At 36.3% G+C, this 27,979-nt stretch overlaps 1 protein-coding gene across 1 annotated transcript; it reads left to right on the top strand.

Moving 5' to 3' along the window:
• The first annotated feature begins 231 nt into the window (after positions 1-231).
• Positions 232-2,857, top strand: LOC149157155 (thiamine phosphate phosphatase-like protein). The gene is made up of 5 exons (XM_089439146.1): positions 232-465; positions 558-679; positions 834-1,038; positions 1,817-2,040; positions 2,498-2,857. Exons 1-5 carry the CDS (start codon positions 319-321, stop codon positions 2,736-2,738), a joined length of 939 nt encoding a protein of 312 aa, XP_089295272.1. The 5' UTR covers positions 232-318; the 3' UTR covers positions 2,739-2,857.
• The last annotated feature ends 25,122 nt before the right edge of the window (positions 2,858-27,979 follow it).

Raw genomic sequence — 27,979 nt, 5'->3', positions numbered from 1 at the left:
CAGGAGCAATTGAGGATCAAAGGAAAGCAAGCATATCCATAATATTCGAGAGAACAATGTGCAGTTGGCCGTGCAATCCCCTCCTCGGCTGTTGTTGCATTGCACATCATAAGAAAAAGTGTTTTATGCCGTCTAGCCTTTAGCCCAAGTTGGGGAAGATCCCTTTATGCCTCCTGCTTTGCCCTTTGAAACTTGCGTGAAAACCTTCCATGAATATGCTTCTTCATCTTGAATTATAAGAAGTCTCCCCTTCATCCCTGGTTTTACAGCAAATCTCTCCCTTGGCTTCTTTCTTGTTGAAACAGGACAATTTGCTCCATGGAGAGTAACAGTGATACTGTGATTGTGTTTGATTTTGATCTCACCATCATTGACTGTGACAGTGATCCATGGGTTATTGAGCAGCTTGGAGCCACTCAGCTCTTCCGGTCTCTGCTCCCCACTCTTCCCTGGAATACTCTCATGGTAAGCAATGATTTTTAGTTTTGCAAACTCTGAGAAGTATAAATCCTGCCATTGCCATGAGTATTAATTAATGTTTTGATTGTTGGGTGAAGGATAAAATGATGGAGGAGCTGCACCAGCAGGGGAAGACAATAAGCGACATTGAAGAGAGCTTGAAGACCATACCTCTCCATCCAGAAATGATAAGAGCAATCGAATTTGCCTTCTCCTTGGGGTGAGTAATAGATATCGTGGCTCGTTCTCTTTGTGGTGGATTTGGAAGATGAAACCCAAATCAATTCAAATCACAGAAGCCTCAATTCCGAATTTCATTAAAAGAGTATGTATTCATTGTAGTCAAACATACTTTGGTTGTTGTTCTGCTGCAGGTGTGATCTTCGAATTGTGAGCGATGCTAATCTGTTCTTCATAACGACTATTCTTCAAGCCCATGGCCTCCTTGAATACTTCACTGAAATTAAGACAAACCCAGCGTTTGTTGATGAGACTGGTAGATTGAGGATAAAGCCGTTTCATCCATTTACTGAAGGCCCTCCTCATGGCTGCACCCTCTGCCCTCCCAATATGTGTAAGGTATTGCACTCTCATTGCCCTCCCAATATGTGTAAGGCATTGATACTCCATTTGGGTTCGATTTTTTGCTTCTAAGTAACAAATTTGGTTATGGGCCTTTGTTTAGTATAGTTTTTGAAAGTTATAAGTAGGAATTTTGGTTATTAGCCTTTGTTCTGTAATATCATGTGTGCAGGCTCTGCACACATACATTTGAATTCTGTTTAGGCTCTGCACACATACATTTGAATTCTGTTTAGGCTCTGCCTCTGTACGTTAACACGTATACATTGAATTCTGTTCAGGCTTTGCTTCTGTAAATTAACAAATACGCATTTGAATTGGGTATGATATGAACTTTGGAAGGTTAGCACATAGGTTTCATCTATAGTGTTATATGATATGCATATTGAGGTTTTTCAAGTTTGAGGTTGTTGTGTTTTTTATTATTTGCTAAAAAGAATATAGGATCAAATTCCTAATCAATATAACGTTCAGAGATATAAAGATTTTCCTGACACCATATTTACAGTCTAAAATAAAATGATGCATGGTGCTCCTTGGGGGTGTATTCCTATCTGATTTAATAGCACTTTTACATCTAAATTTGGGTAAGCAACTTTATATGGCCAGGTTGGAGGTTGCATATAAAGTGTTATAATATTTGGTTTTTCTATTATTTGTATGGATTTGGAATATGTATTTGGTGGATAGATAGAATTTTACAACATTGTAGTGAATGATTAGGTATAAGTATGTGAAAATTGGATTAACCATTTTCATCTTTATTTGATTTCAGGGATCAATAATAAATGAAATGATACAAAAGTCTTTTGTTGAAGGAGAATCGAATAAGATGATACAAAAGTCCTTTGTTGAAGGAGAGTCGGATGAGATGATACAAAATTCCTTGGAAGGAGAATCAATAAATAAGAAGCAATTTATTTATTTGGGAGATGGAAATGGAGATTTCTGCCCTATCTTGAAGTTGAGGGATGGTGATCACATTCTACCCAGAAAAGAGTAAGTGAGACCACTATAATTATATTTATCATATTTTTACTATGTCGATTTCTAATGACCCAATGGGTTAGCTCGAGCAATTCAATGATTTGAGCTTCATGCATAAGGTCTTAGGGTTAATCTCCTTAATTAGTCGCCTTTGTTGCATGCCTCACTCAAGGTCCCTACTAGTTACCATCCCTAAATTGCAAGGAAAAGTTTGGGGTTTCCTTGCAAAAGGAAAATTGCAAGAAAACATGGAGTGTAATGGGTTATCATGTTATATTATCAATTCTCAATGTTTTCTTATGAAGCACCATGTGGTGTTTATTGTTTTATTATCATGTTACGTTATCAAATCTCAATGTTTTCTTATGAAGCACCATGTGGTGTTTATTGTTTTATTATCATGTTACGTTATCAATTCTCAATGTTTTCTTATAAAGCACCATGTGGTGTTTATTGTTTTTTTTTACAGATACCCACTGTGGAAGCTCATTAAGAAGAATTGTGATCTAGTTAAGGCCGAAGTGCATGGGTGGTCAAATGCAAAGGATATTGAAGATCTATTTGTCAAACTACTAAAGGATTCATTTTATTCTTCTGATGTTTGTGAGGGATATTCTGATGTTTGTGAGGGATCTTATGAAGAAATTTGTGCTGCCAATTTAGGATGTGAGGAAATGTCTGCTATAGAAGCTTATTCAAATGAATTGTGATCTCATTAAGGCTCAAGTGCACGGATGGTTGAATGCCAATGCTATTGAAGACTTTATACAAGATGTTTAAGCCTTATTAACCATTAATGCAAATTCCCCTTACATGTCTTTCAAATTTTGATTGATGTTATGTATTGAATAAGATTGTATGGATGTACAATCAAAGTATTTTCCATACAACTAGTTTTTGTTAAAAGATTTTAAAAGTTTATAATGAAAACCACCAAAACAAAGTCACGATGTTGCGTCTCTTAATTTGAAGTTTAATATTTGAATCCCTAACATGGAATACAGAAAAACAACGTTCAACAATGTGATAAAATAGATGGATAGCATTTCTAACATACAAAGCAAATAAGTGCATAATTGGATGACATTAATGAAATTATACACATTGATGAAATTATCTCTGGTTTGAATTTTTCCTTTAAAAAAATTGAGCCATATTTATTGTAAGAAATTATTTAATAAGATAAATATTTTTTCCTGCAGAAAAAACTCGTAATTTTTATTAATTAAAATAAAAATTACACTTTGTAGACACACATAGTGTGGATGCACTAGGAATCACATAAGAGATTCAACATAGCATAAGAGAGCAGAAAGTATATACATCATGGCAATAAAACCAACATGCCAAACTTTGCTGAAAAAAAACAAAATTAAAAAAAAATAAAATAAAATAAAAAAATAAAATTATGGATGACCATTTGTGCTGATTTTTTCCTTTTTCTTTTTTCTCCTATGTTGCACTTTTTGCCATCCTTCAGGATCTGGATCTATCAAAACATAGCATAAGAGAGCAGAAAGTATATACATCATGGCAATAAAACCAACATGCCAAGCTTTGCTGTAATAAATAAATAAAAATAAAAATAAATAAAAATAAAAATATGGATGACCATTTGTGCTGATTTTTTCCTTTTTCCTTTTTCTTCTATGTTGCACTTTTTGCCATCCTTCAGGATCTGGAACTATCAAGTTTTAAGCAAGTTCTTGGCCCCCATCTAGACGAGGAGACTCTTTGTTCGACTCTAATGATTCTGAAACATGTGCTCGTTTAATGTCACCTTGACCACAGCCGAAAATTGTTGGTTTCCTAGATCCAAACCTGATGGGGGAGGTGAGATTGAAGCATCTTGAACCGTTGCCCCACCTTCCATTTTATCCTCAGTTTGTTAAGGTTGTTGTTGGTAGGCTAAATTGCTTCATTTTTAACCCCTTTTCCCTTTACAACCATAACCTTAGACCTTTGTTTTAACCTTGCAAACCTCCCTATTCCTGCACTAGTCCAAGAATCGTGCATTTTCATGCACTAGCTTTATATTTCATGTTTAAGGGTTATGAATGTGCTTAATTAATCGTTTTCATAGATTTTGTACCTTTAATAATCTTTGCAACTAATATTTCTTTTCCTAAAGTATTTGATAGGCAATGTATTGATCATCCCGTTAGCATGGTCGAGTGCAGGTAGGATTCCTGCACCGCTGGCGAATCCTTAACTGCCATGACAACTCACCACCTAATGCGGACACCTTGTTCCAAAATGATCAACTCGAGTTGGGCTCGGAGCAAAGAAAAGTTAGGGATATGGTGGAGATTGGGTCGAAGGTCGAATACTTAGATTAGCATTTTGTTATAGTCGGGCTTAGTATGAACTATTATTTTTATTTTGTTATAGCCAAAAGGCTCAAATTGGAATGCTTGATGTAATTTGGTTGCGGCCATAGCCTTGAACGAATGTATAAAATATTGGATTCAGATAGAAAATGGTAGCGAACGATAGCTATAGCAAGGATATTGTAATTTCGTTCTTCTGTAATTTTGCTGGTATCGCCCTCATTCTGGGTTGGATTCGAACTCATGATGTACATTTGTTGATTATTAATAGAAAGGGACTGCGCCATGATTTCTCAATCTTGCGTTGTAATTCTATGTTGATGCGTTGATTAAGAGCTGAATCTTTACGTTTCCTAAACAGGGAAACAGGTTGGTTGGATAGGGCCCAACCAACCCAGCTTGTTCTCCCTCGTATTCTTCTTTTTCGATTAAGGTGTGTTAATTTTGTTTAATGCAAAGTTTAAATTAAATATATGATTTTATTCTTATGCAAAGTTTAGATTTGAATTCATCAATGTGTGACAGATCCGTGTGTACATGCTCGACTGAGTTTAATTTTATGATTTCTTTTCTTCAAAGTTTAATATCGTTTCTGCCTGGATCGTGCAAGCACGCATTCTTGCACTAGTGCATTTACAGTTTCGCAGATTGATTCCTTTGGTTCATTACAATAATAGTATTTTATTCTTATATGATTGATGAGCCTTAATGCATTTTTGTCGTGCGTGCTTTTCATTTCGAAGTGTTCTTGCTATTTTGAACTAAACATGCTTTGGTAATTCGAGATTGAATGTCGTTGTGACACACTAATCTGTACCTATACTTCATACTATTTGGGGAAAGATCAGACTCTATGTGTAATTATTTTCAAAGAGAATCTTTTTGAGTTAAGAAAGTTATGAATGCAAATCAGTTCGAGTGAATAAATATTATAGGATTAAAGCCTGTTGTCACAATTAGATGATTTATTTAGATTGCATGAAGGAATTCCTCGATTAAAGAAGGGTGTGCTTTAACTTTGGAAATTAATTATTATTTTAGATATTAAGATTAGTTGAAGCATCTTGTTGTTTGGGGAATTTATTCTAAAGTTTCGTTCACCTTTGCAAGCTCTTTCTTTAAGTTAACACATTCTTTATTTTCTTATAAGAAGGATTGGAAAACTTAGTGCAAGAATCTTTGTTCCGGTACAAGAATCGATATCCTGACATAGGAACAGAGTGCTCTAGTCCTGAGGCTTAGAGCTCCTGCATGAAGACATAAATCTTCAATACGGGTGTAAAATATACTTCCAACACCTAAACTTTGTTTTGGTACTAGTGCAAGCACATTGCATAAGTACAGGAATAATAGCTTAGTGCAGAGATAAAGATCTATAAGAAGTCAAATATCTTCAAGGGTCCAATTATTAACCTGGCACACAACTATACTGAAGATAAATATAGATTTACATTTTCATTAGTCAAGATTTTTTGCAAGAAGTTTGAGAGTTTCTTTCATTTATTTTCCTGCAAGAGTACTTTCTTTCACATTTCAGCACTAGAATATCTTTGGTGTAAATTATCAAGCGATCTTTTATTTTTGATTCTGTAAGATTACAATTAAAGAAGTAGGAATAGAGATAGGAAAATTTCATATCATTTCTGGAATTTCTTGTGCTTCACCTCTAAGTTAACAAAACCCCGGGGTTGACAATTAAGTGTTGAAGGAGTCTGCCTAACCGCAATTCCTGCACCCAACATTTTGGCGCCGTTGCCGGGGAGAAGATTTGAAATTGGTAAGAACTTTCCATTTTCTGCAATAGGGGTAAGTCTGCTATTATTTTTTCTGTGGTATGCTTCTATTGTCTTGAGGAGTTTACGAGCGTTGATTTTTATTTATTGCAGCAATTAACATATTCTTTTTCTTTATAAGCATTTGAATTTTGTTTTTGGATTTTATTTTTAAAATGAATGCCTAAGAAAGGTAGGGGTCTAAAGCCCAATAAGGGCCGACGAAATACTGAAAAATATGAAAACTCTTCTCATATTGGACCTTCTTTTGCAGGTAGAAAGTCCAAGCAAACCCAGACTCATCACGCTGGAATAGTCCACTTGGATTTTGGAAACAGTGATTCAGGTGTGACACAACCCAAAAAGGGGAAGAAGGAGGCTAACGGTGATTGGAAAGTTCAATTCAGCATTAGTCAACCTTCATCTTCTATAAGTGGTCCGATTGGAGGCACAACAATGGTTGATCATGAAGACCATGCAGAGGGGACTGGCGAGAACCAGGTAAATGAAGAGCAATCCACTTTTGGATTTCCAATAGTGAACTCAGAAGTGAATGTACAAATGAAGAATATTTCACCTTCAGCTCTTCCACACTTTCATGGTAAGGTGCATGAAGACCCAGATTCATTTCTTTTTGAGTTTGATATATTGTGTCGGAGTTATGATTATTCTTCTGATGCCCAGAAATTAAAGTTGTTTCCTGCAACTCTCAAGGATTTAGCCTTGCGCTGGTTCATGGGACTAGGAGGAAACATTGTAAGTTCTTGGGACCAAATGAAGAGAGTATTTTTGAATAAATATCAGGAATATTGTAAAACTAGAGAAATGCAGGACAAGATCTTCACCATTGTACAAGGTGATGATGAGACTTTGGAGGATTACTTAGATAGATTTGTGTATATGCTACGAAGGTCTAAGCACAAATTTGATTTAAGTATTATTCAAACCTTGTTCCTACGAGGAATTACTGAGGATTCTAGAAATAATCTGAATTTGTTAGGACAATGAGACATTGCTCAGAAACCTTTTGAACAAATTTGTGACTTGTGCAGGAAGTTCTCCAGAAATCAATCTTGATCCACTAGAGGAGGTCGAAGTAAAACTAACAAACTAGGATCTACAGATGCTATGATCATTGGCTTGGAGAATCAAATGGACATCATGAAAATTGAAATAATGAATATTGTTAGCAAACAAATAGACTCTTTGAAATTTCAACAAAAACTTGAAAAAGAACAAGAGCCATTGTTTATTTTTTGTCCAAAGTGTAGGAAAAAGCATCCTTTAAGAGAGTGTCCTGTCGATATGAAAAATTCTAATAAATGTGTGATTTGTGTAGAGAACCATGCCACCGAGGAGTGCCCCTCCATACCTAGATTAAAATTTGTGCTCAAAGGAAAGTAATCTGAACCTGAACCATTACATGCCATGGGAGGACGAAGAAACTGGCCACAGGTAAGTGCAGGTATGGCTCTTGAACCCCATTTTTATGGTTATAATGCACCTCCATATTCCTATTATAACAATAATAATCACTCTCAACATTGATAGCACGGGAATCATTTTCATCATGGACAGTCCTCTCAACCTTGGCAACAAGGATGGAGAGGGCCAAACCATTCATATCATTCCTCTCCTGCTCAGATGCCATCATATCCTCCTTCCTATGCACCACACCATATGTCACAACCATTTCTTCTATCTCTACCTCGGCAAAGTCAATCATTCCCACCATTGCCTTTGCCACCGCCATTTATACCACCTCAACTACCTGCTCAACCAGTACTGGATCCTAATAATAAGGCAGTACAACTAATTCATTCGGTTGGACCATCCCCTCTTCCTACCTATCAACCCTGTCAGTTGGGATAAATGAGCTTCAATTGAGATCGAGAAGGGTAGTTAAACCAGAAAAACAAAAACAATCCATAGTGATTATTGAGGAGAAAAATGAGGAGGTAACTCTTGATCATTCAAAGAACAATGTCACCCTTCAGCCCATTCTCGTACCTTCATATTCACCATCTTCTTCAAACCAGACCCCCTATCCAAAGCGGTTGGTCATGGAGAAGAGTGACCCCGAGTCCACTCTAGCTTTTGAATTAAGGAATCTTTATATATAGGTCCCTTTACTTCAGGCTATCCGAGAAATTCTCATATGTACAAAGATCATTCGGGAATTATGTCTTAAAAATCCAGGGAGGAAGAGAGTAGAACCTCAGACCATTTAATTTGTTGGTAGAGTAGCTAAGTTGTTGACAAGATGCGTATCAATGGAGAAATACACAGATCCTAGAAACCTAGTTGTTTCTATCTAGATAGGTGATATCCTTGTCTCTAATGTATTAATAGACCTAGGGGCAGCTATCAATGTTATGACCAGGTAAACCATGGAACAACTGGGGTTGGGTCATATTCATCCTACACCCACCATGCTTTAACTTGCAAACAAATCTAAAATCAAGCCTGATGGAGTATTGGATGACATGTTTGTCTCTATAGATTCATGGGAATACCCCACGGATTTCATTGTGCTTCAACCAAAGAATCCAGTGGGAAGACATTCTTTGATTCTGGGATGACTGTGGCTTGCCATGGTCGATGCTTATATTGGATGTCACTCTGGTGATATGTACATTTCACATGGAGACTCTAGGAAAAAAGTCACCTTATACCCACCTGCTAGATCTATTCGGGAACTCAAGGATACTGTATGGTTAGATTATGACAGTAGTGATGAGTTGACCCGGCCTATTTCTTTGATTCAGCAGCATACTGAGTCTACCAAGGATGGTGAATTACGAGATTTCTTGAACAATCTAGACACAGTGCCTAGTTTTGATACACTTCATTAGATCTTTAGCGTGGATTTCCAAGAAAATTCTGATTCCCAACCTTCCTTATCCCATATTGTGGAATCATCTTCTTGTACTCTTGAGCTCAATACCACTCTTGTTGAAATTATTCTAGGCAAATCTTTACACATTAGTTCAGACCTGGATTCATCTCAGCAAGAGCAACTTGTTACCTTGCTACGAGGTCACTTAGATGCATTCGCTTGGAGTTATGAAAACATGAAAGGCATTCCTCCTGAGAATTGTACTCATCATATCTATATCAAGGAGGGAGCCTGACCTATCCCACAACCCCAGAGATATTGTTAATTAGGAATTACAAAAACTCTTAGATGCCAATTTCATATACCCCATTTCTGACAGTCAGTGGGTCTCTCCATTAGTGATAGTCCCTAAGAAATATGGGAGATGATGTATTTGCATTGACTATCGAGAATTAAACAAAGCCACTCTCAAGGATTACTTTCCCCTTCCTTTCATCGATCAGGTGCTAGATACCCTTGCCAATAAAAATTACTTTTCATTTTTAGATGGCTTCAGTGGGTATAACCAAATCCAGATCGCACCCTCAGATCAAGACAAAACTACCTTTACATGCCCTTGGGGTACATTTGCTTACCGAGTGCTTCCTTTCGGGTTGTGTAATGCACCCGCTACCTTTCAAAGGGTTGTGTTGGCTATTTTTGTTGATCTTGAATGTGTTGAGATTTATATGGATGATTTTTCTATGTTTGGTAATTCATTTGATGAAGCTCTTAAAAATCTAGAAAAAAGTGCTTTTACGTTGCCAAGAGGCCCATCTTGCTTTGAGTGATAAAAAATGTAGATTAATGTGCAAAGCAGGAGTGGTTCTTGGCCATTTGGTTTCTGACAAAGGTATCCAGGTGGACCTCGCTAAAATTGAAGTCATTATTCGTCTACCTGCACCCAAAACCCAAAGGGAAGTGAGAGGTTTCCTGGGACATGCTAGTTATTACCGGAGATTCGTTGAAAATTTTTCCAAGATTGCTACCCCCCTTTTTGGATTACTAGCTAAGGATAGTGAATTCACCTGATCCACGGCTTGCCAACAGTCGTTTGAAACATTGAAGGAAAAACTAGTACAGACACTAGTTTTGAGAGGACGAAACTGGTCCCTGCCATTTCATATTTCCTCCAATGCTTTAGGCACTGCCATTGGCGTGGCCTTAGGACAAGAGGAGAATAAGCAGTCCTATGCTATTTACTACATCAATAAAAAAATTTCACCTGCCGAATTTAACTATACAATGATTGAGAAAGAATTTTTAGCCATTATTTTTGTTATTAATATTCAGACATTACATTAAAGGATATGAATTGTATGTGCATACTAATCATTCTACTATAAGATATTTAATGAATAAACCTTTAATTAGCGGTAGAGTGACTAGGTGGTTGCTTCTATTACAGTAATTCAATGTTACAATTATTGATAGACCGGGAAAGTCTAATGTTGTAGCTAATTATCTTTCTAGATTAAACAATCCTGGTGAAGTAATTCCTATTGATGATGATTTCCCTGACGAGCATCTTTTTTCTATGTCAGCAAAATCTCCATGGTTTGCTGACATAGCCAACTATTTAGTCACTGGAAAGACACCACCTCACTTATCTGCTTGTGAAAAGTGGAATATTATTCAAAAAAGTGCTTCATATTCTTGGATATAGGGAGACCTCTTTTACACTGGACCAGATTTTGTTATTCATAGATGTGTAAGAGAGGAAGAAATGTTTGATATCTTAAAATTTTCCCATGATGAACCTTGCGATGGCCACTTCGCTGACAAGCGAACTGCATATAAAATTTTATGCACTGGCTATTTTTGGCCTTCTTTGTTTAAGGATGCCAAGCAATATGTTAGGCATTGTGATAGTTGTCAACAAATGGGTCAACCTGTTCAAGCCAATGAAATGCCTTTATGTCCTCAAGTCATGATAGAGCCCTTTGAAAAATGGGCTATTGATTTTGTAGGACCCATAAACCCCACATCTTTAAATAAAAAGCATATCTTGGTTTGTATTGATTTTGTTACTAAATGGGTAGAGGCTAAAGTTGTTTCTTTTGCCACTGAAAAATTTGTTGTTGATTTTTTGTTCAATGAAATTTTTACTAGATTTGGTGTTCCTAGAGAAATTGTTTCTAACAATGGACCGCAGTTTGTTTCTAACTTGGTACAGGAAGTCATGAATCAGTACAAGATTCAGCATAGGAAATCTACACCATACCACCCACAAGCAAATGGCCAGGTGGAATCCAAAAACAAGGTGATCGAATCCATCCTCACCAAAACAATAAACATGCACAGGAAGGATTGGGCTAGCTAATTGCCTGAAGCCTTATGGGCTTATCGAACCACTTGGAGGAACAAAACGGGGCATACACCATATGAGTTGGTGTACAGAAAACAAGTCCTTTTGCCAATTGAATTTCAAATAAAGACTTTCAGAACTATAGTTTAGTTGGGTTTAGATCTCTCAGAAGCATAGTAGAAGCATCTATTGTAGCTAAACAAGTTGGATGAATTTCGAAGGGATGTTGTTCAATAGAATATTTTGGTGCTGCAACAATGCAATAAGTGGCATGAAAAGTTTATCAGGAAAAAACAGTTTCAACTAGGTGATTGGGTACTTCTCTATGACTCTAGATTTAAAAATTTTAAAGGGAAGTTCCATACTCATTGGATGGGACCATATAAGGTAATTCAAGTTTTCGACAATGGGGTTGTAGAAGTCAAAACTATTGATGGGAGAGATTTAGTTTTCCTTGTCAATGGGCATAGGCTTAAAATATATCTTCATCTCATCACAAAGGAAGACTTCATGCAGCAAGTGCAGCAGTAGTCTGAACTTCAGTTGGTAGGTGGCTATGCCAGCCTATTGTAATCTGATTTCTTCTCTCTTGAAATAAAGTTTAAAGAAAATCCAATATATATATATATATATAATAATCAAAAGAAAAGAAAAGAAAAAAGGAATTAAAAAAAAAAATTCTTGTGATTGTGAAATTCAGTTTTACTGACATGATTGCAGAAGGATCAACCTAAAAACCAGCTTGTTGGCAAGAAGATCAGTTCTAATAAAATGGGAATGTTGCTTGATCTTTAGATGTGTTAACTGTCACCAAGAAGAAGCAGGTTCAAGTACAAGAACCAGGCCCTTATCCAAGTTTGGGATAGCTGGCACGAAAATTTTTATTCAAGCAACACTCAATTCCTGTTGCATTTATTTTATGGATCAGCACTATATAGATAGATGTCAAGTGAAATTATTCCCTTCTTCTATTCCCATTTTCGTACAAGAAAAAATCCCGTTATTTTATTCTTTTTATCCCATAAATTTTACCATCCCTTTCTTTAAAGAAATTTTCCCTATCCGATTTCGTAAATCCATATTTTTCCCTTGAAATATTTTTCCCCAAAATCCCTTTTTCGATTTGTCCCTCTTGGTGGTTTCAATCTTGCAATCCTGTCGTAATTTCTTTCCCATTCTAAAAATTTACCCTTTTTCCCACTTTTTTTTCCCTCATGGATCGATTGTAGGATCTGATGTGAACTCACAAATCAGATTGAAAGGAATATGTCAACACCAAAGAATGGCGAATAAAACCTCCTTTGTATATTCAACAAATTTTTTTAATCCAGCCTATGAATTATAGCTTATCATAATTTTCTTTTGGTTCCCGTTATGCTACAAATATTCCTGGTGCAGGAATGTGTGTTCGAGTGCAAGCATGGGTAGTGCAAGCATGTCTAAGTGCAAGCATGCTCGGTGCAGGCATGGTTGGTGCAAGCACGTCTAGTGAAGGCACGTTCAGTACAGGAATCCTTACTGTTGAGCACACCTAATTCGAAAAACACATGTTCTGGTGTAGGAACGCCTGGTGCAAAAATGTGTATTGAAAGCTTATATTTTGTTTTATGAACTTGTGTACACGTAGAATAATTGTACCACCTACAGATCATGGCATTCAATTGTATTATGATTAACACTTTGTTTTATCATTTACCAAATTAGGAAGAAATCTTTTAAGTACAACGATATTTTAGGTTATGAAATCTCATCTTTTTAATGAACACTAAGTAAACCTTAGGTGAGATCATGGAGTGAATGTGGGATGGTAAAATTCTTTCGAAATCCAATGCTTACCTTTGCTTGAAAAACTTATCACCTAATAATAATGGCCTTACTCCATATCCAACCTTGCATGACTGTTATATGGAATTATTATCTAAACCGTTGCCTCTTCCAATCATCATCGCCTACCTGTACTTGAACCAATTTGTATTCACATCCATGTAGTTTTAATGATGAAGCATGACCATTCGGGAAAGTGGTTAATATAGCGGCGAATGTATAGCTCGGCCATCATTCGAGTTCTTTATGTTGTAAAATATTTTCAAAAATTGATACAGAGATTAGGTGAATTCGAATGGACATGGCACCTGTAAGGATTGAGCCATGGTCCATACAAGAGATGGAACAGAAAGTTGAGTATAGGAATAGTCTTTTAATATTGCAGGAATCTGGGTTCCTCCCGTTTATGTGGAAATTCGATGGATTCGACTCAGCTATGGAAATCGCTGATGCAGGAGCATTCAGCTCAGAAATATCATTGTATTTTAGTAGACATAGGGGGTCTTGTGTTTTACGGAAGTTGGTTTCCTAAGTATTAAATTAATGTACTTATTAAGGTTTTTAAGTAATTTTATGAGAGATATTAAGAATAGGAATTGATTAGATATTGTGAGGAATATTGTAAATGTTCTCCACTGTAGGAGAATGTGAGTGATGATGAGTGATTAGTGAGGATTGAGAGATTTTGAAATATTGTAAATCTTAGATTAGGAATTGGTTTCATGATTTTGGGGATTAAAGAGAATCCTTAGGATTTAGTTGAGTTGTTGAGATCCCCAAGGGATCATTGAAAGATTTTAGGACTTGATGAGCAGATTAAGGATCTGAACCGAAATGGGTTACAAAACCTTTTGTATAAATGTAAGCCTAAAAGGCATAGAGAGAGTTAGTTAGTTAGATAGTTAGGAATTAGAGGAGTTTGATTGTAAGCCTACGGGAAGATAGGGAAACAGAGGCCACTGATATTGGAAATCAGGCCTGAGAGAAGAAACTGTGTAAATACTTGTTTATGAATATAAAAATTTGATTTCAAACTTGTGTAGAGTACATATGTGATTAAATTGTAATTATTTATAAACGAAGTGTTTTTGCATAAGATATGTGTGTGCAAACGAAATCGAGAAGGACAGAGCGCCAAGACAGCGTACATAGAAAATTGGAGGTTAAACAGTTCCAATGATGGACTGTAATTAAGCTCAAGAAGGAGTCAAATGAAAGATCAATGATGTAGAAAGTATCAAACAGCAAAGCACGGAAACCGTCGGATCGGCCAGATTGACGAATAACAACGACGGAAGAGGAATGGTGGAGAGTAAACTACGTGTTAGCATTAAGGGTTAATACTGAGATTAAGTGCTAAACCTTTGGTTAAACATCTTCCTTAAAGGTTTTGATTTGAGCACGTGGACAGTTTTTGAAAGGCAAAAGTGGTATCTCGCGCGGCCTAAAGGTTGTAAGTGGTATTTCAAAATTCTATGCGATAAAACATGGAGGTGCCACGTAGCACAACAAAACAACTTTTCTCGTGTGCTTCCGAAATTTTATCAGTCATGCTAGTTGGAGCGAGAGATTGCGCGATATCCGTTGGATCACGTAGGATTGATCTATGGTAGATATTTCACCGTAAAAAAGTTGAGTGGGTGACGTGACAGCCATTGGATCGGATGGAGCAAATCAATGATAGAGATCATCTGGGTTAGTTGATGAGCGGATGACGCGATAGCCATTGGATCTAAAGGAAGAAATCAACGATGCAGATTTGAAGCACAGGTTGAGCATCAGTAAATTTGCAAAGTCGTGTGAATCGGTAGAATGCTAAAGTAATGAAGGGTTAAATGGTTCATGTGTAATTTCTATTATACTGTAGTTATAATAGAAATAAAGCAGAATAAATATATTATGGTTAATATGCACGGGTAATAAGAGTTAACCAAAGATATTGAAGGGTCGTATAGTTTCCGCTCAAAGGTTTATTAAGGTTTAGACCTTGGATAGCTAAATCAAACGTTTCCACTTAAGCATTTAATTAAGAACATTAAACCTTGATTTAAGAGAGTTTTTCCTAAGTATGAGATGGAAATTCCTGGGACATGAATATGACATGCATTTGTATGCATATTGTGGATATTTGCGGCTAAGGTTGCATCATTTGGTATTAGAGCTAGTCAAATCTCTCTTTAATTAAAGCAGAATTGTGTAGAATGCAAGTGTGATTGTGAAAGAAATAGGAGATCAGGTTATTTGAATCTGATAAGTAGAAGGCATGACATAAGATGAGAGTAAGTGATACTCTTAAGAAGAGATTGCAGAAGCATAAAGAAAGCACATTGATGTTTGTTTTCTTGAGGAAAATGGAGATTCATGTGAATGTGAAGAGTGGATGGAGACTGCTTGTGAAATCATACAGGTATTGTTTTATTTATGTGGTTTGAGTTTTGTAGGTTAAAGACAAAGTAAAGATTGATGGAAGCAGATAGACAAGGAAGGTTGTATGTGTTCTAAAAAACACAGTGAATGAAATATTGGAAAAAAAAGTGGTAGTGAACCTGAAGAATCCTACTAAAGGTTGGACAGAGAGGACAAGAGTTTTCTCACAAGGAAGTTGAGCAGAAGAATTTTAAAGTGGCCATAGAAATTTGGCAGCAGCAAGCTTTTGAAAGCTTGGAATGATCTTTGTTTTAAATATCATTGATATTCAGGTAACAGTAATTAGTGAAGCATCTCAGCAAGAAGATCTCAGCCTGAAGAGCAGTGATGAAGGAAGTCGGTAAGCGTTTCTGAGAGAGATCAGTGGCCAGAACCTAGTATTTCATTTGTGTCTAAAATACAAGAGGACAGTTGTGTTCTCAAAAGTGCAAATGAGTTGAAGTCTAGAGCATGGAGTGCTCATATGGTTTCATAGGATAGAACTAGAAAGATGCCAAAAGGCTGAGCTCAGAGGAGAGAAGCTTAGTGAGGTATCATGCAGCAGGGAGGACTTGCTGTTGCAGAGGCTTGTGTAGCTCATAGTGAGTGGATGAAGAACTCATAGAGATGGAGAAGAAGATGACTACTGATATTCATTGTAGAGGTTCATAGAAAAGCTACAAAGTGAAGAAAGAAGATGCCAAAGCAAATGGCATATGGAGACAGATGAATGATGAAGAATATGAGAGGGAGAAGGCTGAGATAATAGTCCATCTTGAAGTACTGATGGAACTGTTACAGAGGAATGAGAAAGACCAGAGGTGTGGTTTTCTTATGAGAAGAAAGATAAGGTGGCATAAACTATAGAAGAGGAAAGAGCAAATGATGAATGCTCGACTGAAGGAAGAATTACTCAGAATAAATGAGTATTTGGAGGAAGACTTGAAGATTGAAGCTTCAAGTGAGGCCAAAAGGTCACATGATTTTAAATATGATAATTTGTGTATGTTTGCAGGTGAAACATGTGAAAAAGGACAATTTGCTGATATTGTCGTAAAGGAGGAAGAAGACAGGCAGAATCTAAATTCTGTTCTGAAAGAAGATGAGATAGATAGGTCTCATGTAAATGCCCGTACACAGTTGGGGAAAAGTTTTACTTTTCAGCATATTGCAAGGACTGAAAGCAGAGGAAGTTTGACTCATGATGATGGCCAAAAGCAGGAAGAAGTGGAGAAGGATATCAAGCAACCAAGTGAAGGACTTGAGGAGATTGAAGAGAAGACCATCGAAATATTTCTGAGTCATGTAGAGGACTTGGAATAGTAGGAGGACTTGATGATTGAATCATCAAGTGAGATCATGAGGTCTTGTGGTTTTAAAACTGACAAGTTGTGTGTGAATGCAAGTATTGCAGAAGACAAACCATCCTATGGAACTGTCTTGAGTGAAGCTGAAAGTTGCCAAGAAAAGTATGATGATGACTGTCTTTCAAATGAAGATCAAGTTGAGTTATTACAGCAGAAAGAGTTCATAAATTCCTTGCTTAGTGAAGGAAATATCTTCAGTAGAGATGAGACAGTTATGTCTTATGATAAGGAATTTGTTATTGGTAAGGACAAAGAGAAATTGATTTTCTTAAATGGCCAAAGGAAGAGTGATGGATAGACATCTAAAACTATCACAAAGATGGAGGATCAGAATTTTATTCTGATCGAGAATGAAGAAGTAGTGTCACCAAGAAATTATACTTGTGACAAAGAAGAAGATAGTGAGGATTGTACAAAGCTTTTAGGAGAAATCCCAAGTGAGATGGAAAATTTATGGCATGAGATAAGTCTTTTAGAGAAAAGGCTAGAAAACCAAAGAGTAAGTGTTCAGGTTGTAAAATCAGAGCTGAATGAGAATGAAGAAGTTCACTACAATGGACAAGAGCAGGAAGACATCATTGAAGCAGATGGTGTGGAAGAGAGACTAGCTGACAGTCTCATGAATTCTTTTGAGAATTTAAATCAACATACTGATGTGCTGACAAAGGAGTTAGAGGAAAAATCAGAACATCAAATTGAGATGTTTCCAGAGAAGGAAAAGGAAATGAGGCCTTATATTTTTAATTCTGATAATTGGTGTATTATTGCAGGTTGTGATGAAGATACTGCTGCAAAGACAAAAAAATATTTGGCACAGGAGAACAGTCAAATGAAGGAGGAAAAGGAAGATTCCATGATAGTACTTGGCCCATGGAATGAAAACATTAAATCATTGGAAAGTAAATATGCAGACAAGGAGCAAAAATTACATGTTGCAGAGGGAGATATCTTCAAGGATATTCAGGAAGTTTGGGTGGAAGCAATATCTATAGCAGTATTTGGTTCAATCTCAAGAGTAATAGCAAAAGCGGAAGTAGTAAAAGCTGAACAAAGTAATCAACAGTTTAAATATGAATGGACAACGTGCAGTGAGATGCAATGGTAGAGTATGTACCAGCCCAAGGATGTGCTGGAGATGGAGATTGAAGAATTATGGTAGTTGATGATGAAACAGTCCAGATTGAGGAAAATGATAGTAGGAGGAGTGACCAATCAGAATTTAAAACTGATTGAAGAGAGGAAGATGAACCAAAAGACAACATATATACAGAAATAGCAAAGGTGCAAGGCATTTGGGTAGTTACAAACTAAGGTTTGGGACCCTGGAGGTTTTTCTATCAACATATGAGAACACATGATTTGGAGATCATGAATGTTTTCAACCTTGGGAGTCTGATGCAGGAGCATTCGACTCAGAAATATCATTGTATTTTAGTAGACATAGGGGGTCTTGCGGTTTAAGGAAGTTGGTTTCCTGAGTATTAAATTAATGTAATTATTGAGGTTTTTAAGTAAGTTTATGAGAGATATTAAGAATAGGAATTAATTAGATATTGTGAGGAATATTGTAAATGTTCTCGAATGTAGGAGAACATGAGTGATGATGAGTGATTAGTGAGGATTGAGAGATTTTGAAATATTGTAAATCTTAGATTAAGAATTGGTTTCATGATTTTGGGGATTAAAGAGAATCCTTGGGATTTAGTTGAGTTGTTGAGATGCCCAAGGGATCATTGAAAGCTTTTAGGACTTGATGAGTAGATTAAGGATCTGAACCGAAATGGGTTACAGAACCTTTTGTATAAATGTAAGCCTAAAAGGCATAGAGAGAGTTAGTTAGTTAGAGAGTTAGGAATTAGAGGAGTTTGATTGTAAGCCTACGGGAAGATAGGGAAACAGAGGACACTGATATTGGAAATCAGGCCTGAGAGAAGAAATTGTGTAAATACTTGTTTACGAATATAAAAATTTGATTTCAAACCTGTGTAGAGTACATATGTGATTAAATTGTAATTATTTATAAACGAAGTGTTTTTGCATAAGATATGCGTGTGCAAACGAAATCAAGAAGGACAGAGCACTATGACATAGAAAATTAGAGGTTAAACAGTTCCAATGATGGGCTGTAATTAAGCTCAGGAAGGAGCCAAATGGAATATCAACGATGTAGAATGTATCAAACAGCAAAGCACGGAAACCGTCGGGTTAGCCAGATCGACAAATAACAATGACAGAAGAGCAATGTTGGAGAGTAAACTACGTGTCAGCATTAAGGGTTAATATTGCGATTAAGCACTAAACCTTTGGTTAAGCATTTTCCTTAAAGGTTTTGATTTGAGCACGTGAGCAATTTTCCAAAGGCAGAAGTGGTATCTCGCGCGGCCTAAAGGCTGTAAGTGGTATTTCAAAATTCTACGCGATAAAACATGGAGGTGCCATGTAGCACAGCAAAACAACTTTTCTCGCGTGCTTCCAAAATTTTATCAGTCGTGCTAGTTGGAGCGCGAGATTGCACAATATCCGTTGGATCAAATAGGATTGATCTACAGTGGAGATTTGGCCGCACAAAAGTTGATCAGGTGACGCAACAGTCGTTGGATCAGATGGAGCAGATCAACAGTAGAGATCATCTGGGTTAGTTGATGAGCGGACGACGTGATAGTTGTTGGATCTGAAGGAACAAATCAACGGTGCAGATTTGAAGCACAGGTTGAGCATCAGTAAGTGTGAAATGTCGTGTGAAATGATAGAATGGTAAAGTAATGAGTCTAGTAAGCTCATCAATTTCCCTTATTATTTTCTCTGAAGCTTAGAAAGGATGGTGAAAGGGGTTCAGAAAGGTAAGTCTAGTCAAGTCACATATAAACTATATCACCACGGGATGTTCACAATCTTAATTAAGAAGGAGCTGGAAGCTAAAAATGTGACTTGCGAGGAATTCTTGAAGGAGTTCCAGGGGCGGAGTGCAAAGAAGCCGACTCCGAAGAAGAGTGCAAAAAAGTCAACTCGGAAGAAGAGTGTAGGAAAGTCGGCTTAGAAGAGGAGTGTGGGCAAGAAGGAGAAATCGGAAATGTTGACCCTGCATCCTACCGAGACCAGGAGGTCGGCCAAGAGAAGGATTGCCTCTTCGAGGGCGGGTCATGTTCAGTCGACCTCTCTAATACTGTTGGATGACTTGCCACCTACTTCACCAAGTTACGATAATCTTGCAGTCCTTGTTGAGGCAGCGGCCCATACAATGGTTGACGGTGACTATGTGGACAAGGAGGACGACACACCCTTGTCGGTCCTCTTTGGTAGGATGAAGAAAAGAAAAGTGATGTCGAGTGCAAGCAAGGACCCAACAGAGGGTCAAGTGGATGACAGGGCACAAGGTACTGAAACTCTCAATTATTTGAAGAGCAGAGTGCTGAAACCCTCAATTATTTTGAAGAGCAGGGTACTGAAACCCTTGGTAAGATGGACGAGCAGGGTATTGAAACCCTCAATGATTTTGAAGAGCAGGGTACTGAAACCCTTGGTGTGATGGACGAATAGGGTACTGAAACCCTCAATGATTTTGAAGAACAGGGTACTGAAACCCCTGGTAAATTGGATGAGCAGGGTACTGAAACCCCTGATAAAGTAAAAATGCAGGGCACTGAGACCCTTAGTGACATTGAGACTTCGAGTGTTGAAACCCTTGATGATATTGAAATGCAGGAACTGAAAGGTGGCTAGGATAACCTTGACCTCGATGAGGTCGGCACATATCTGGAATAGATTGTCGAGAATTCTGTGCCAGGGGAATTGGGAGTGGAGAACTCCACCCTCTATCTGAACAGTCAGATAAAAGATCTCAAGCAACATGTTTATGGCTTGGAGGTATTAAACCAAGCCATGAAAGAGTAGAATACAGTGCAAAAACGAGCAAATGCAGAGTTGGCAGTTGAAGTGAAGGAGCAAAAAAGACAAGTTAAGATATGGAAGTTTCGAGCCTCGAAGTGTTATGAGCGTCCTAAAAAGGCGACTAAGAAACTTAAAAAGGCTCGAAGCAGGAAGGCAAAGACAGTGAAAGTAGGGATCAGCATACAAGTTCAGAATTGAAGGGAGGCTCTTCTGTTTTGGTTTTTTGCAACAGGTAAAGATTGTGTGAGTACCCACAACATCTTAAGAAGGAGAGGATGTTGGTAGGCTAAACTGCTTCATTTTTAACCCCTTTTCCCTTCAAAACCATAACCTTAGACCTTTATTTTAACCTTGAAAACCTCCCTATTCCTGCACTAGTCCAAGAATCATGCCTTTTCCTGTACTAGCTTTATATTTCATGTTTAAGGGTTACGAATGTGCTTAATTAATCATTTTCATAGATTTTGTACCTTCAATAATCTTTGCAACTAATATTTCTTTTCCTAAAGTATTTGATAGGCAATGTATTGATCATCTTGTTAGCATGGTCGAGTGCGGGTAGGATTCCTACACTGCTGGCGAATCTTTATCTGTTGTGACAGCTCACCACCTAATGTGAACACCTTGTTCTAGAACGATCAACTCGAGTTGGGCTTGGAGTGGAGAAAATTCAGGGATATGGTGGAGATTGGGTCGCCGTCTAAATACTTAAATTAGCATTTTGTTATAGCCGAAAGGCTTAGTATGAACTGCTATTGTTATTTTCTTATAGCCAAAAGGCTCAGATTGGAACACTTGATGTAATTTGGTTGCGGCCATATGCCTGAACAAATGTATAAAATATAGGATTTAGATAGAAAATGGTAGCGAGCGATAGCTATAGCAAGGATATTGTAATTTTGTTCTTCTCTTATTTTGTTGGTATCTCCCTCGTTTTAGGCTAGATTCAAACTCATGATGTACATTTGTTGATTATTAATAGAAAGGGACTGCACCATTATTTCTCAATATTGTGTTCTAATTATGTGTTGATTAAGAGCTGAATCTTTACGTTTCCTAAAAATAGAAAAGAGCTGGTTGGCTAGGGCCCAGCCAACCCAGCTTATTCTCCCTTGTATTCTTCTTTTTCAATTAAGGTGTGTTAATTTTGTTTAATGCAAAGTGTGAATTAAATAGATGCTTTTATTCTTCTACAAAGTTTAGATCTGATTTCATCAATGTGTGACGGATTCGTGTGTACATGCTTGACTGAGTTTAATTTTATGATTTCTTTTCTTCAAAGTTTAATATTGTTTCTGCTTGGATCATGCAAGCACACATTCCTGCACTAGTGCATTTACAGTTTCGCATATTGATTCCTTTGGTTCATTACAGTAATAGTCTTTTATTCTTATATGATTGATGAGCCTTAATGCATTTCTGTAGTGCGTGATTTTCATTCCGAAGTGTTCTTGATATTTCGAACTAAACATGCTTTGGTAATTCAAGATTGAATGTCATTGTGACACACTAATCTGTACCTGTACTTCATACTGTTTAGGGAAAGATCAGACTCTATGTGTAATTATTTTCAAAGAGAATCTTTCTGAGTTAAGAAGGTTATGAATGCAGATCAGTTCGTGTGAATAACTATTACAGGATTGAAGCCTGTTGTCACAATTAGATGATTTCTTTAGATTGCATGAAGGAGTTCCTTGATTAAAGAAGGGTGTGCTTTGACTTTGGAAATTAATTCTTATTTTAGATATTAAGATTGGTTGAAGCATCTTTTTGTTTGAGGAATTTATTCTGAAGTTTTGTTCACCTTTGCAAGCTCTTTCTTTAAGTTAACACATTCTTTATTTTCTTATAAGAAGGATTGGAAAACTTGGTGCAAGAATCTTTGTTCCGATACAGGAATCGATATCCTGATATAGGAATAGAGTGCTCTAGTCCTGAGGCTTAGAGCTCCTACATGAAGACATAAATCTTTAGTACATGTGTAAAATATACTTCCAACACCTAAACTTTGTTCTAGTACTAGTGCAAGCACATTGCATAAGTACAAGAATAATAGCTTAGTGTAGGGAGAAAGATCTATAAGAAGTCAGATATATTCAAGGGTCCAATTATTAACCTGGCACACAACTATACTGAAGATAAACATAGATTTACATTTTCATTAGTCAAGATTGTTTGCAAGAAGTTTGAGAGTTCCTTTCATTTATTTTCCTGCAAAAGTACTTTCTTTCACATTCCAGCACTAGAATATATTTGGTGTAAATTATGGGTGATATTTTCGTTTTGATTCTACAAGATTACAATTAAATAAGTAGGAACAGAGATAGGAAAATTTCATATCATTTCTGGCATTTCCTGTGCTTCATCTCTAAGTTTACGAAACCCCCCGGGTTGACAATTAAGTGTTGAAGGAGTCTTCCTAACCGCAATTCCTGCAACCAAAAGTTGTTGCATTCGGTTATCCCCCTCTTCATCTTCCAAAAGAGGGCAATCATTAAACTAACATCCTTTTTGTCTATTTGGTTGCTTCGTTTTCCTTTGGGGAATTTTTTTTCACCTTAGAGCAAGTGTATTGTAGATGTCTTGTTTGAAAACACACGTGGCATCTAAAAACTGTGTTCTCATAATCCAAATATTGAGTCCACTGAAATTTGTTATGTTTCAAGATGATGTGGTCTGGTAATCCATTTTACTAAGATCCATCTCCACACAAATCCTAGCAAAAGTGATTATTCCTTTTTTTATTCTCTCCATGTCCATTTTTTAAAATTTCCAAGTTTATTCCCAATGTTTTCGAGAACTTGATTGTTCCAAAAGGGAAGGGGAAGATTTGGGAGAATTACCCACACTGGCATGGAAGTGACCACCATGGATGTTGCATCAAAACTAGGAAACCATGGAGTAATTGATAACCCAACATTACCCCAAAACCATGGTCCTTCGTTAAGAATGAAGTCCAGTTTTTTTTGTGCATCAAATTTGACTACAAAAAACCTTTTGGAGTAGAGGTAAATATCACAAATTGTTGTCCAATAAGTGAATATCCAATAAGAAAAAGAAAAACATTGTCATTTCATTTTTATTTTTTTAAATTATTTATTTAATATTGTTTATAAAATGTGAGTATGAGTTTAAATTGTTATGGGTTGGTTGATTACAATTTTATTTAATTTGCATCTTAAAAGGCATATAGGTTTCCAAGTCACTTATATGAGTGAAATTATGTTCACATATTGTACATAAAAAAAAAAAAAAAAATGTTTGAAAATATAAGAAAAAAATTAATTTATTAAAATTATTTATTTAATAATATTTATTAAATATGAATTAAAAATTAAATTGTTAATAGTTGGTTGATTACTAGTTTAGATTTATCTTAATTTTGGATCTTTATTAAAGGCAAGCGTTTAGAGGATCAAATCTCTTGATACACAAACTTATTTTAGAGTGAAAACAGATTTGATCCCTCCTTATACCTCATAGATTCTAAGTTAAGATGGATCTAGGCTAGTTTAATTTTCCTTTTATATAGGCTATATTCCACATGAATACTATAGGTCAATACCATATGTTCGCAATACAATACCATAGCGCATTTTTGTTTTTATTATTATTGTATTTTTATAGGGTTATTTTTATTTTTATTTTTTTATTTTATTTTATTTTTATACATTACAACATCTCTACCATACTGGGTTGGAGAGCTTCTAGGCCCAATAATTTTCTTTAGTTTGTATCACTTACAAGAATGGAACCATATTTATATATTGTTTATAGAAATATTGTTATTAAATTATAACATTAACTAAAAGAGATTAGTTAACATTAATATAAACAAGTTGTCTTTAGTGAGACTTTTTGGAAGCTTTTCTGGTGGGTTTTTCCAGTCTAATTTCTCTAAAATCCGGCAGGAATTTATTGAAATGACAAGTTTGATGGGTAACCCTTGCACAATCGAAGAGCCCTAGGGGTTTTTCAAAGTCTTGAATCCATATATACAGTAAAAAAACCAGTTTAAATAACACAAATCAAGATTTTATCTCAAATTTTTCAGCCAACACCAAAAAATCCAAAAAGTCGCACTAAGGACAACTCCTAATATAATTTCATTCTAAATCTCGATGTATAAAATATAAGATGGATTAAATTTTTATGGTATATTTTTTATGGTTTATTTCATGTTATATATTAATTTTTTTCATATTAAATAATAATAGAAAGTATACCTTAAAAAATTTGATAAATCTAAATTTAAGATAAATTTATTTGATTTATATATATATATATATATATATATATATATATATATAGATATATATATATATTATGAGATTAAACCCTAAACCCTAAACTTTATGGAGACTTCCAGCGTTACCCTTTGCTGCAGCATATTCCTAAACCTCTGATTTGTTGGAGAAATCCATGCAAGCTTGGAACCTTCATTATGAGCAGTTCAGATCCTCGGACTTAATATATTCTTTCAGGAGCAGTTTTCAGATTCAATCCACAACACAACTGATCCAGTCTGCAATTTACCCCCCCCCCCCCCCCCCCGAGCGATTGAGGGGCAAATTTTTGGAGCCGTTCTTTTATATTTTTTGTTATTTTTAGCATATTTTATGCTAATTTTTAGCACTCTTCATCAATGGTTCGCGCCCATCTATTCAAGCATTTTGCAGTGATTTTTCCACCAATTGGTCCACTTGTTGTTTCGGTTACATCTTTCCCGCCTTATTTTCAAGGAGATCCTAACCACTTATGTTTCCTAAACGATTCATTTCTTGACCGTTTCATGAGCACTTCTCTTATCCATTTCTTATATAAGTACATTTTGTAATGGCATTTCTTTGTATCACTGATGAGTCCTTTTGGACGAAACTAGTTTGATAATATAAAGATCTTTTCTTGTATATTATGTTTCTTTTTGCATAATATTTCTTAAGTGTCTTTTTTCCCATTTACTTGTCGATTCAGTTTCTTGTTTCTGCATTGTTACTGCTAGCCTTACTCTCTATTTAAAATTAGCCCTATACTCATTCCACGGTGAATGCTAACGATCGCAGTCTCAACTCTCTGTTTATCAACAATTCTTCCCGCCCCGTTACTCGTTCTCAAACAACACTTCATGTAGATGCGCAAAGTTCAGATTCTACCTCCGCGAATATTTTGATGGATAGGATCATTGTTGGTGTTGACGTTTCAAGTCACCTCAATGACATCGCTCAACCTTTTGTTCCGCGGAATCCTCTTGCAAGCCAACAAAGGCCCACTATCGATCAGGTTCTGAAACTTCAAACGCTCGCCAGCTGTTGTTCGATAATTAACTTTCACCCATGCCAAAATCATGGGAAGAAGTGATGCACTGCACTGTTAAATAATTTCAAAAAGCTTCTGAAATCTTTCTTTGATCTCATTCACTAGTGGAAAAGCTCAAATCTCTAGAGCAAGACAACCATGTAATTCAAATCCTTATGGTTAAAGCTCCAATATTAGTTGCTTACGATCATGATGAATCTTTTAGCCTCAAGGTTGGACTCGAAGATATTACTATCTGCTACCAAAAAGAATGCCATGTATTCTATCAGCAACACGAAAGAACTATTTTCGCAAAAAATGAAGAAAAGCTTCAAAGGCTTTTTGCAACATTTCATGATAATCTTCGTGAACTTGTCACTCCTTTTGTTATCACAAAATCAAGCACTGAAGGCTACTAATCAGTCAGACTCTGTGTAACTATTTCAAACCAGACTTTTGACTAAGGCTTAGCCTCCTTAGCCTGAGAGGGCTCTCTCAAAAGGTTATAGATTTTGAATATTGATAAGATGGCTAACTCTTGTAAGGTGAATTTAACAAACATGCTGGCTGGACAGACATTACAAAGACTTCCATTGGGCTCATGGAGTTTATCATTATTTCAGCAAACTATAAAACTACTCATTCATAGAAGTCAGGGCATGTAATGTTTAAACACTCAAAATACCTCTCATAGAAACCTCAACTTACAAATACACACAGGAAGTTAGAGCAGCAAAGTGAATTCTGAGTGATTGTGTATCTATACAGCTGTAAAACATAAAGGATAAAACAAAACCACTTATATCTTGAGCATTTGAAACACTGTATGAATCCTGAGAAGAAAAAGTAGTCATTTGCATTACTGAAAATAAGTTTTTACACAAGCCAAAATAAACTCTGTTCTCTCAAATATCCAACCCTTTGTTTATTTCTGTTTCAGCTATTTATAAAATTCTTCTACCTGACTCCGATTCACCTGAGGGGAACTCGAAGTCCTTTTCTAATGACACCTATTCACCTTTAAACTAACTAACAAAAGCCACTTACTACTAATTAACAGCTCTAGAAACCTAAAACAAATAAGATTCTAATTCTGCATCATGCTGGACATAGCATTTATTACAATCAAGATTCATTCTCTGCCAAGTGGATTACTACAGCGATAGCTTTGATGGCTTTAATTACAATAAACTTCATTCTTTGACATCTGCTCTCTTTCTGGAGGCGGCTGTGATAGCATGAGATGAGGATTCAATGTTCCAGGTTAGCATTGGATGCTGGATGCGTTGATGGTTCAATAATATTAGGATAGACCCCTGTTTTCCCGGTCCTTGTCTTCCACCACTCTTCCGAATTCAAGCAACATGTCTCCAACTCTTTTTAATACCCCAAAGATGATGAACATCACCATATTCCCAAATGTGCTGGAAGCTTCGTTGATTGAACAGGTGTGCAAGCCAAAACTCTACGTATTCACCTCTTTCCAAACCCTAACAACCGGTAATAAAGTACCTTTATCAAAGATTTAACTTAAGACAAAACATTTCACCTTTTCAAAAAGGTACACTTGTCATTATCTGAATGGCTATGCTAGCCTCATGTGGTCTCCTAAATGTCCCTTAGGCGTTTCCTTCAAAAATTTGCTGATCTTACCATCAAACTGTTTGTCTTCATCATAAAACAACACCTACAGCAGTTTCGTAGCGCGCTACGAAACTGCTGTTTTTGCTAAAACAGTGTTTATTTGCCCTGTTTTATTTCATTCATGATGGATTGAATCCAGAACCTTTACCAAGCCGCAGAAGAATGTTTGTTACTGGAATCCAAAACCGATTATCAAATGCTGAGAGTAATGCGCTAGGCATCCTCAACTTCCTAGAAGG

Source organism: Pinus tabuliformis, chromosome 9 (genome assembly GCF_031772625.1).
Source record: "Pinus tabuliformis cultivar Carrire ecotype Pingquan chromosome 9, CPIR1, whole genome shotgun sequence".
Classification (NCBI taxonomy): domain Eukaryota; kingdom Viridiplantae; phylum Streptophyta; class Pinopsida; order Pinales; family Pinaceae; genus Pinus; species Pinus tabuliformis.
This window is presented reverse-complemented; position numbering and strand designations above follow the sequence as displayed.